We start from the raw sequence: 12,018 nt of genomic DNA, 5'->3' as shown, positions 1-12,018 counted from the left end.
GCACGTGACGTTACGGCCTCACTCTTCTGTCACGCTACACACGACCCCATCACGCTACACACGACCCCATCACGCTACACACGACCCCATCACGCTACATACGACCCCCATCACGCTACACACGACCCCATCACGCTACATACGACCCCATCACGCTACATACGACCCCATCACGCTACATACGACCCCATCACGCTACACACGACCCCATCACGCTACGTACGACCCCATCACGCTACATACGACCCCATCACGCTACACACGACCCCATCACGCTACACACGACCCCATCACGCTACACACGACCCCATCACGTTACACACGACCCCATCACGCTACATACGACCCCATCACGCTACGTACGACCCCATCACGCTACACACGACCCCATCACGCTACGTACGACCCCATCACGCTACACACGACCCCATCACGCTACACACGACCCCATCACGCTACATACGACCCCATCACGCTACGTACGACCCCATCACGCTACGTACGACCCCATCACGCTACACACGACCCCATCACGCTACGTACGACCCCATCACGCTACATACGACCCCATCACGCTACACACGACCCCATCACGCTACACACGACCCCATCACGTTACACACGACCCCATCACGCTACATACGACCCCATCACGCTACGTACGACCCCATCACGCTACACACGACCCCATCACGCTACATACGACCCCATCACGCTACACACGACCCCATCACGCTACGTACGACCCCATCACGCTACATACGACCCCATCACGCTACACACGACCCCATCACGCTACGTACGACCCCATCACGCTACATACGACCCCATCACGCTACACACGACCCCATCACGCTACACACGACCCCATCACGCTACACACGACCCCATCACGCTACGTACGACTATATCACGCTACCAGCTCAGTCGATATTTGACGCTAACATTTAACTGTTTCACAATACCCGTCTAACTTTCTAATGGCGACATAAGCTCTACTCTACGACACGAAATGCTATTTTTGTTTACCCATCACCATGGTGATTTTAAATTTCATGCCGTAGACCTATATTGAGACGTTGATGGGGGGGGGGGGGTGGAATCAAGTATAAATTTAATATTCTCCCACCCATCATATCGTGCAGTAAAAGGGCTGTTTACTGTTATTTCCTAATGAGTTGTGTTTCTCTCGACGTAGTAAACCCAGTGTAAATGGCATGTTGGCTGTTTATTTTTAAACTCCGCGGCAGGTAAATTGTACTCATACCATTTAGACAGTGCTTTAAAAAAAAATCTAGCAAATGCAGGAAGGCATTTTTTAAAGAGCAGGTTTTGTTTCTCCTTTTTTTAAAATAATATTTTTTTGGCTTTTGTTTTTGTAAAAATCTGGCCATCCTTTTATTTAGTCAGGTGGGATGCTAAATTCTGGCTGCATCCCTGCTGTGTCCAGATTTTTCTAGCTTAAGTAGCCACAATGTTAAATGTTAAAATATTTTTTTTTAAACGAACAGCAATGAACATTGAAATAAGTTGTATGGCATGGAGGCATGCTTCTCCTAATTACTAATTACCCGTGAATGCAGCGGTGCCGTGGCGATTCCAAAGTGCACCATGTGAATGTGTGTTTGATAAATCGGATGTACAGGATTCCAAACTCGCCCGGCAGATAATACCTGACTCGTGCCATTTTACAACCAGACGGGTCTACCTTCCCCACCCCCGCCTCACCATCACTTGTAAAAACACACCCCCATTCACCTAGCAACTTCTCAAGGTGCTTTCACACTGCCAACTTTCGATCATCTAGGGCTGTATGTTAAATGTCTAAGGCGTTTTCACATTCCCAACATTTTATTACCTAGAAACAACATGTAGGCCTACCCGAATAAAGTCCATAACATGTATCAGAACAAATGGGGTATACCAGAACAAATGTCTATAACATATACCAGAACAAACGTCTATAACATGTACCCGAACAAATGTCTGCAACATGTATCAAAAACAAATGTCTATAACATGTACCAGAACAAATGTCTATAACATAATAACATGTATCAAAAACAAATGTCTATAACATGTATCTGAATGGGGTGTGCCAGAACTAATGTCTATAGCATGTACCGGAACAAATGTCTATAACATGTACCAGAACAAATGTCTATAACATAATAACATGTATCAAAAACAAATGTCTATAACATGTATCAGAACAAATGGGGTATACCAGAACAAATGTCTATAACATATACCAGAACAAACGTCTATAACATGTACCCGAACAAATGTCTGCAACATGTATCAAAAACAAATGTCTATAACATGTACCAGAACAAATGTCTATAACATAATAACATGTATCAAAAACAAATGTCTATAACATGTATCTGAATGGGGTGTGCCAGAACTAATGTCTATAGCATGTACCGGAACAAATGTCTATAACATGTACCAGAACAAATGTCTATAACATAATAACATGTATCAAAAACAAATGTCTATAACATGTATCTGAATGGGGTGTGCCAGAACTAATGTCTATAACATGTACCCCAACAAATGTTCCGTATTTAACCAAATATTCTCCACCTTACTAGCCCCCATACACCTGTCTACGCTGTTTACCTAACTAATTAATGTTCTCCTCTATTTCTTCCCTGTAAATTAAAGCTTAATTTATTAATTAACTGAACCAAGTCTGTGTTGTTATCTAATTAATTTCTTGTCGGTGTCTTTAGATTTAAAGCAAACAATGGCGTGCTTTGTGCTCGTGAATAAACAGAGGCGTTGTTGGATTATTTTTACTTCAAGATGTATTTATAAATACAGCATGTTTATACGCCAAACAAATGCCATTTCTCTGAAGCGGCGGTTCTCTATCCCTATACAGAGAAGGTGCAATATTTACCTTGCTATTATAGATACACATGAGCTGTTTATGTGGTTGATTTCTTTGAAGATAAGCCCAGGATTTCTTCTCTCCCTTGCCCCCTGCGTGTACCCCACTCACTCGATACTGTTTAGATCTGGAGAACTGGTCTAAATACTAGGAGTCTGCCCACCGGTATACACCACTCTAGTGTTTGGTATATGTCACGTCGTATGAGGGGGGGGGGGGGGGGGGTCCGACTGGCTGAGGGTGGGGGTGGGGTGTCAACTGGCTGGGGGTGGGGGATAAAGTACGTTTAAATTAATTCAATGAACACGACTGTTGCAGGATTTTTCACTGTTTTATAAAATGTTGAAATTCGCTGGTCTTTTTATTTGAGAAATTAATGTACAGGACCTTCCACCAGCTACAGTACATCTGTGTGGTGGTGGTGTATTAGATGGTTGTGTGATGTGTACCGCATATAAAGTGTAAATTTCATGTATTGTACTAGTGATATGTACGATATACACCCTGTATGTGTACGACGTACACCTTATATATGTACGACATACACACTGTATGTGTTCTACATTCAACCTGTATATGTATCACATACAACCTGTATGTGTACCACATACAACATGTATGTGGTACACATATAACCTGTATATGTACCACATAGAACATGTATGCGATGGGTGCTAGCTAGGATAACACTTAACCCTGCTAGTTGACTGACCTTTAACTCAATCAGTCTATAATTAGGTTATCATTGATAAAGGTTATGTAAGTTGGCTCGTCCCATTATCAACAGATAGAGACGACGATAATATCGGGTGTAAAATAGATGGCGAATGTTATTCGTATCGGACACAATGCCCGCCCCTACCACATATCTATTATGTCCACAAGTTAGGGCATACATAGTTTGTTGGGGAGGAAGATTCTCTCTCTGGTTTCGTCATGATATACCGTTAAAAAATCCACTCGAACCCTAACCCCGCCACAGAAAACCACATAAACGAACCCTAACCCCGCCTCATAAAACCACACGAACGAACCCTAACCCCTCCACAGATAACAAACCCGGGTTACTTTGACCCAGTCTAGGTTGTACTTTACCTGGCTGCTGCGTGCATGTGTCCCAGGTACTCTAGTTACGGTAGTCACGTGGTCCTTCTATCTTCACACGGTCTGTCTTTATATGGTCGGTCTTTATACGGTGGGTCCATCTGTCTTTACACGGTCCATCTGTCTTTACACGGTCCATCTGTCTTTACACGATCCATCTGTCTTTACACGGTCCATCTGTCTTTACACGGTCCATCTGACTTTACACGGTCACTCTGTCTTTACACGGTCACTCTGTCTTTACACGGTCCATCTGTCTTTACACGGTCCATCTGTCTTTACACGGTCCATCTGTCTTTACAAGGTCACTCTGTCTTTACACGGTCCATCTGTCTTTACACGGTCCATCTGTCTTTACACGGTCCATCTGTCTTTACAAGGTCACTCTGTCTTTACACGGTCCAACTGTCTTTACACGGTCCATCTGTCTTTACACGGTCCATCTGTCTTTACACGGTCCATCTGTCTTTACACGGTCCATCTGTCTTTACACGGTCCATCTGTCTTTACACGGTCCATCTGTCTTTACACGGTCCATCTGTCTTTACACGGTCCATCTGTCTTTACAAGGTCACTCTGTCTTTACACGGTCCATCTGTCTTTACACGGTCCATCTGTCTTTACACGGTCCATCTGTCTTTACACGGTCCATCTGTCTTTACACGGTCCAGCTGTCTTTACAAAGCTAAACGATCTTTTCCTACCCCAAGATTCTTGCAGTAAACTCTACTCACTCTAATGTATGAAAGCACCTGTTACTGCCCCGCCTACTTATCAACTCCAGAACTCTCACATCAAGTTATGTTAACCCTTGACCTCCTGTAGGCCAAACTTTAAACTAATAGCTCGGGCCGTCGTTTTACCCACGTTCATTGGATAATGGACACATAATTGAATTTCCGTAGTACGAGCTGTTGAAAAAAAACAAGGCTGAAACAAGAAATCTGTTGTTGGCTTTTTGTCTGGTTTACATGGGATGTTTAACCTGAAGTTGTTAGCTAACAAAACGTGATAGTGAATACTCGCCCTTTCTTTCTCCCCCCCCCCCCCCCCCCACCTACAGACAGAGAAACACATCTTTACAGTATACAATGACGCCACAGATGAAATAGTGAATGAGTACGTTGTGTGAGCTTGACCAAGACAAACGGGCTCCATTGTTTCACATCCCATCCAGAGCCCGTCACATCCTATCCAGAGCCAGTCTATCCAGAGCCCGTCTATCCAGAGCCCGTCTATCCAGAGCCCGCCACATCCTATCCATAGCCCGTCACATCCAGAGCCCGTCACATCCTATCCAGAGCCCGTCACATCCTATCCAGAGCCCGTCACATCCTATCCAGAGCCCGTCACATCCTATCCAGAGCCCGTCACATCCTATCCAGAGCCCGTCACATCCTATCCAGAGCCCGTCACATCCTATCCAGAGCCCGTCACATCCTATCCAGAGCCCGTCACATCCTATCCAGAGCCCGTCAAATCCTATCCAGAGCCCGTCACATCCTATCCAGAGTCCGTCACATCCTATCCAGAGCCCGTCACATCCTATCCAGAGCCCGTCACATCCTATCCAGAGCCCGTCACATCCTATCCAGAGCCCGTCACATCCTATCCAGAGTCCGTCACATCCTATCCAGAGCCCGTTTCACATCCTATCCAGAGCCCGTCACATCCAGAGCCCGTCACATCCTATCCAGAGCCCGTCACATCCAGAGCCCGTCACATCCTATCCAGAGCCCGTCACATCCAGAGCCCGTCACATCCTATCCAGAGCCCGTCACATCCAGAGCCCGTCACATCCAGAGTCCGTCACATCCTATCCAGAGCCCGTCTATCCAGAGTCCGTCACATCCTATCCAGAGCCCGTCTATCCAGAGCCCGTCTATCCAGAGCCCGTCTATCCAGAGCCCGTCTATCCAGAGCCCGTCACATCCCATCCAGAGCCCGTCTATCCAGAGCCCGTCTATCCAGAGCCCGTCTATCCAGAGCCCGTCTATCCAGAGCCCGTCTATCCAGAGCCCGTCTATCCAGAGCCCGTCTATCCAGAGCCCGTCTATCCAGAGCCCGTCACATCCCATCCAGAGCCCGTCTATCCAGAGTCCGTCACATCCTATCCAGAGCCCGTCACATCCCATCCAGAGCCCGTCTATCCAGAGCCCGTCTATCCAGAGCCCGTCTATCCAGAGCCCGTCTATCCAGAGTCCGTCCATCCAGAGCCCGTCTATCCAGAGCCCGTCCATCCAGAGTCCGTCTATCCAGAGTCCGTGACATGCCATTGATTTGATCGAACTGCTGAATGAATGGACATCAGCAGGGAGCAGTTTGATTTCCATACGACCGTCATTTATCGAACAATTATTTTTTTTTAGTCCCACGCTCAAGATCAAACCATTTTTTCCTGACTGGCTATTGTGTGCAACAATCGAACTCGTTCTGACGATCGCTCAACTATATCGATTGATTTTTCGTGTCAAACATTTTTTTAAAATGAATTTAAAAAGCAGTATAATCGAGGGCCTTTCTGTATTTTAAAACTATTGGGCACATTTTTGAAAATCTAAACGTGTGTATAGTTACAGGGTTTAAACAAACACTCTGACGTACAGAGTTTAAAGATGAAGATTGATTCGATGCTTGACACCAACAGTGGGCACATTTTTGTACAATCGTGTAGTTTGTCTTGAAAAAAATTGTTCGGCGGCACAAATTACAGAACTGATCAAATATATTCCACTTCAGTATGACAATTCATGGATTAATGTATACAGTTTGACTAGCTATACCCCTCCACCACTCTCGATTGTTAAAGGATACGTTCTGACAACATAACCAAACAAATAAGATACACACTATTCCCTCAACCCTACCAGTGTTTCTTCCAGACTTTTTTCTCCGGGGGAGCACTTGAAATTTTCGGGGGGGGGGGGGTAGACTTTCTTCGGGGGGGGGGGGGGGCGGACACTGTTAAAAGTATATATTTTCTATATAAATTATATAAATTTCATTTCGTTCGGGGGGGGGGGCGGTCCCCCCGAAGAGATGCCTAGAAGAAACTCTGAACCCTACTACACACATAAGGTAAAGTGTTAACAACATTTAGACTTTAGACTCCCCCCCCCCTCCCGTCCTGCCCCGGAGATATACACACCCGAAACCTAATCTGATTGAACCCAAAACTTAATCTGATTTAACCCAAAACTTAATCTGATTTAACCCAAAACTTAATCTGATTTAACCCAAAACTTAATCTGATTTAACCCAAAACTTAATCTGATTGAACCCAAAACTTAAGCTGATTTAACCCAAAACTTAATCTGATTTAAACCAAAACTTAATCTGATTTAACCCAAAACTTAATCTGATTTAACCCAAAACTTAATCTGATTTAACCCAAAACTTAATCTGATTTAACCCAAAACCTAATCTGATTTAACCCAAAACTTAATCTGATTTAACCCAAAACTTAATCTGATTTAACCCAAAACCTGATCTGATTTAACCCAAAACTTAATCTGATTTAACCCAAAACCTGATCTGATTTAACCCAAAACTTAATCTGATTTAACCCAAAACCTAATCTGATTTAACCCAAAACTTAATCTGATTTAACCCAAAACTTAATCTGATTTAACCCAAAACTTAATCTGATTTAACCCAAAACTTAATCTGACTTAACCCAAAACTTAATCTGATTTAACCCAAAACTTAATCTGATTTAACCCAAAACTTAATCTGATTTAACCCAAAACTTAATCTGATTTAACCATCAGTGGACATTTTTTTAGTACCTATCACGTGACGGAGAATTATCTCCTACTGCGATCCTCTTGGTGACGTAATTCTTGACCTTTCCACCAGTGTGCTTGTTAAGTCCGGCTACCTAGGGCTAAGCTAGCCTCGAACCAAATGGCTTGTGAATGTAAAAATAGACATGTCGGCTGTTAATGTCATTGACTAGAGGCATTCGCTTTTTTTTTTTTTTTTTTACTTTCTCGTATACGAAGTATACAGAAAAGTCTTGTAATCGTGCAAAAAAATAGAGATGTTTGCAAATCTCGACGTTTTACACCTCCCTGAGTCGAAAAAACATACTTTTGCAATCTTTTCCGTATGTCTGTATGTGTGTATGTGTGTGTGTGTGTCTGTAAACACGATAAATTGAGTACCGTTACAGCTAGTTTGATGACATTTCATATATAACTAATATATCAAAATCGTAGATCCCTATCAACTTTTGAGCGATTTCCGTTAACCAGAAGTGGAACTTTTTCTACTGTCAATTTTTCAAAAGCCTATAACTTGAGTACTTTTTCAGATAGATGAAAAGTAAAAGATATAATTCTCTGCCTTCTGTCAAATTTTGAGTATATTCCGTTGACCGGAAGTAGTACTTTTCACTATTTCCGATTTCTTAAAAAAACGCATGTGAATTTATAAAGTACTAATAATATTCCGCACTATTATACACATTTTGTTTTGCGTTCACTTGGTGTACAATTCTTTTTTCTACGAGATTCTATTCTATTTTAAAAAGTTTAAGTAATTAAAAATGGATTAAAAATCATGTCTATATCCCGAGTTGCCATTCCCTGTTGTTTTAAATAAGAATATTCGAGAAAGTTTAGGGGAGATCACTCCCGGTTTATTTTCTTCGTTTATAGAACTAAATCATTTGGATTTTTGTTGGTTATGTTTGTGTTGTTTTATAAAGATATAGATTTAGCTCCCATTAGGAAACGGAACGATATATTTAAAATTTTTACAAATTTAGATCTGGTTTCATTTCGCGCAGTTTCAGAATATACATAACTGTTTGAACTTGATGTCTTGACATCCACAGTGGTAGGCTGCAAACAGGGTTATGCACTCACAGATTCTGTTGTAGGCTCGCGTACAAATGTTATATTGCCACCAGCTTGTACAAATGTTATATTGCCACCAGCTTGTACAAAGTTTATATTGCCACCAGCTTTTACAAAGTTTATATTGCCACCAGCTTGTACAAATGTTATATTGCCACCAGCTTGTACAAAGTTTATATTGCCACCAGCTTGTACACAGGAAATAATCAGACATGTTGACATTCCATGGGGATCACGTGCTTTAAATATGCTGGTAGTTGTTTTAATTGGACAAGCAAATCTCATTAGCCATGCATGATTACGTCAGTCAGTTTCACGGATTAGTGACGTATATCAGTTGCAGGATGTATCAGGGGGGTGGGGGTCATGCTGATGGTGGAGGGGGGGGGTGAGGACACAGCGGGGTCATGGTCAGCTGAATAAGGTGAGGGGAATGTTGATGTAGTTAGTGGCAGGGGGGGGGGGTGAGCCGCCACACCATGACGTCATCTACCTCTTTAGCGTGGTAACTTGGTGTCTTGGAGCCCCTCCGTCTCCTGGCCCCAGGGCTGGGGGTGCCCGTGGCCTTGTCTGAGCCCGGGGGTCTGAGGAGCCCGATCTGCTCGGCCGCGTCTGTCCTTGACATTTCAGACACGAAGGCAGCATCCTCGATCCTTAGGGCATCCATACTGTGGGATGGTATCATTGAGACTAGAGGATACCATACACTTATAGACTAGAGGATACCATACACTTATAGACTAGAGGATACCATACATTTATAGACTAGAGGATTCCATACACTTATAGAGGATACCATACACTTATAGACTAGAGGATACCATACACTTATATACTAGAGGATACCATACACTTATAGAGGATACCATACACTTATAGACTAGAGGATACCATACACTTATAGAGGATACCATACACTTATAGACTAGAGGATACCATACACTTATAGACTAGAGGATACCATACACTTATAGACTAGAGGATACCATACACTTATAGACTAGAGTAGAGGATACCATACACTTATAGAGGATACCATACACTTATAGACTAGAGGATACCATACACATATAGACTAGAGGATACCATACACTTATAGACTAGATGATACCATACACTTATAGACTAGAGGATATCATACACTTATAGACTAGAGGATACCATACACTTATAGACTAGAGGATACCATACACTTATAGACTAGAGGATACCATACACTTATAGACTAGAGGATACCATACACTTATAGACTAGAGTAGAGGATACCATACACTTATAGACTAGAGGATACCATACACTTATAGACTAGAGGATACCATACACTTATAGACTAGAGTAGAGGATACCATACACTTATAGAGGATACCATACACTTATAGAGGATACCATACACTTATAGACTAGAGGATACCATACACTTATAGACTAGAGGATACCATACACTTATAGACTAGAGGATACCATACACTTATAGACTAGAGGATACCATACACTTATAGACTAGAGTAGAGGATACCATACACTTATAGAGGATACCATACACTTATAGAGGATACCATACACTTATAGACTAGAGGATACCATACACTTATAGACTAGAGGATACCATACACTTATAGACTAGAGGATACCATACACTTATAGACTAGAGGATACCATACACTTATAGACTAGAGGATACCATACACTTATAGACTAGAGGATACCATACACTTATAGACTAGAGGATACCATACACTTATAGACTAGAGGATACCATACACTTATAGACTAGAGGATACCATACACTTATAGACTAGAGGATACCATACACTATAGACTAGAGGATACCATACACTTATAGACTAGAGGATTCCATACACTTATAGACTAGAGGATACCATACACTTATAGAGGATACCATACACTTATAGACTAGAGGATACCATACACTTATAGACTAGAGGATACCATACACTTATAGACTAGAGGATACCATACACGTATAGACTAGAAGATACCATACACTTATAGACTAGAGGATACCATACACTTATAGACTAGAGGATACCATACACTTATAGAGGATACCATACACTTATAGACTAGAGGATACCATACACTTATAGACTAGAGGATACCATACACTATAGACTAGAGGATACCATACACTTATAGAGGATACCATACACTTATAGACTAGAGGATACCATACACTTATAGACTAGAGGATACCATACACTTATAGACTAGAGGATACCATACACTTATAGAGGATACCATACACTTATAGAGGATACCATACACTTATAGACTAGAGGATACCATACACTTATAGACTAGAGGATACCATACACTTATAGACTAGAGGATACCATACACTTATAGACTAGAGGATACCATACACTTATAGACTAGAGGATACCATACACTTATAGACTAGAGGATACCATACACTTATAGACTAGAGGATACCATACACTTATAGACTAGAGGATACCATACACTTATAGACTAGAGGATACCATACACTTATAGAGGATACCATACACTTATAGACTAGAGGATACCATACACTTATAGACTAGAGGATACCATACACGTATAGACTAGAGGATACCATACACTTATAGAGGATACCATACACTTATAGAGGATACCATACACTTATAGACTAGAGGATACCATACACTTATAGACTAGAGGATACCATACACTTATAGACTAGAGGATACCATACACTTATAGACTAGAGGATACCATACACTTATAGACTAGAGGATACCATACACTTATAGACTAGAGAATACCATACACTTATAGACTAGAGGATACCATACACTTATAGACTAGAGGATACCATACACTTATAGACTAGAGGATACCATACACTTATAGAGGATACCATACACTTATAGACTAGAGGATATCATACACTTATAGAGGATACCATACACTTATAGACTAGAGGATACCATACACTTATAGACTAGAGGATACCATACACTTATAGAGGATACCATACACTTATAGACTAGAGGATACCATACACTTATAGACTAGAGGATACCATACACTTATAGAGGATACCATACACTTATAGACTAGAGGATACCATACACTTATAGAGGATACCATACATTTATAGACTAGAGGATACCATACACTTATAGA

The 12,018-nt window shown here is 41.9% G+C and overlaps 2 protein-coding genes across 5 annotated transcripts in view; one reads left to right on the top strand and one right to left on the bottom strand.

Annotated features, from left to right (window-relative positions):
* The window catches only part of LOC131954358 (zinc transporter ZIP13), a 39,192-nt gene that overhangs the window by 11,354 nt on the left and 15,820 nt on the right, over positions 1–12,018 (top strand). The gene's annotated exons all lie outside the window — the stretch shown is intronic.
* Positions 1–12,018, bottom strand: part of LOC131954318 (F-box/LRR-repeat protein 20) — a 35,869-nt gene that overhangs the window by 21,389 nt on the left and 2,462 nt on the right. For all 3 annotated transcript variants that reach the window (XM_059317923.1, XM_059317929.1, XM_059317915.1), the window contains exon 2: positions 9,359–9,533. In XM_059317923.1, coding sequence (XP_059173906.1) covers positions 9,359–9,532 — 174 coding nt within the window. In that variant the 5' untranslated portion in view covers position 9,533. The remainder of the gene's footprint in view (positions 1–9,358; positions 9,534–12,018) is intronic.

The sequence above is a fragment of the Physella acuta genome, unplaced genomic scaffold (assembly GCF_028476545.2).
Source record: "Physella acuta isolate Inbredline_101_S28 unplaced genomic scaffold, ASM2847654v3 ptg000078l, whole genome shotgun sequence".
In the NCBI taxonomy this organism is placed as follows: Eukaryota; Metazoa; Mollusca; class Gastropoda; family Physidae; genus Physella; species Physella acuta.
Note: the sequence above shows the minus strand (reverse complement) of the source record. Positions and strands in the feature narration are given on the sequence as shown.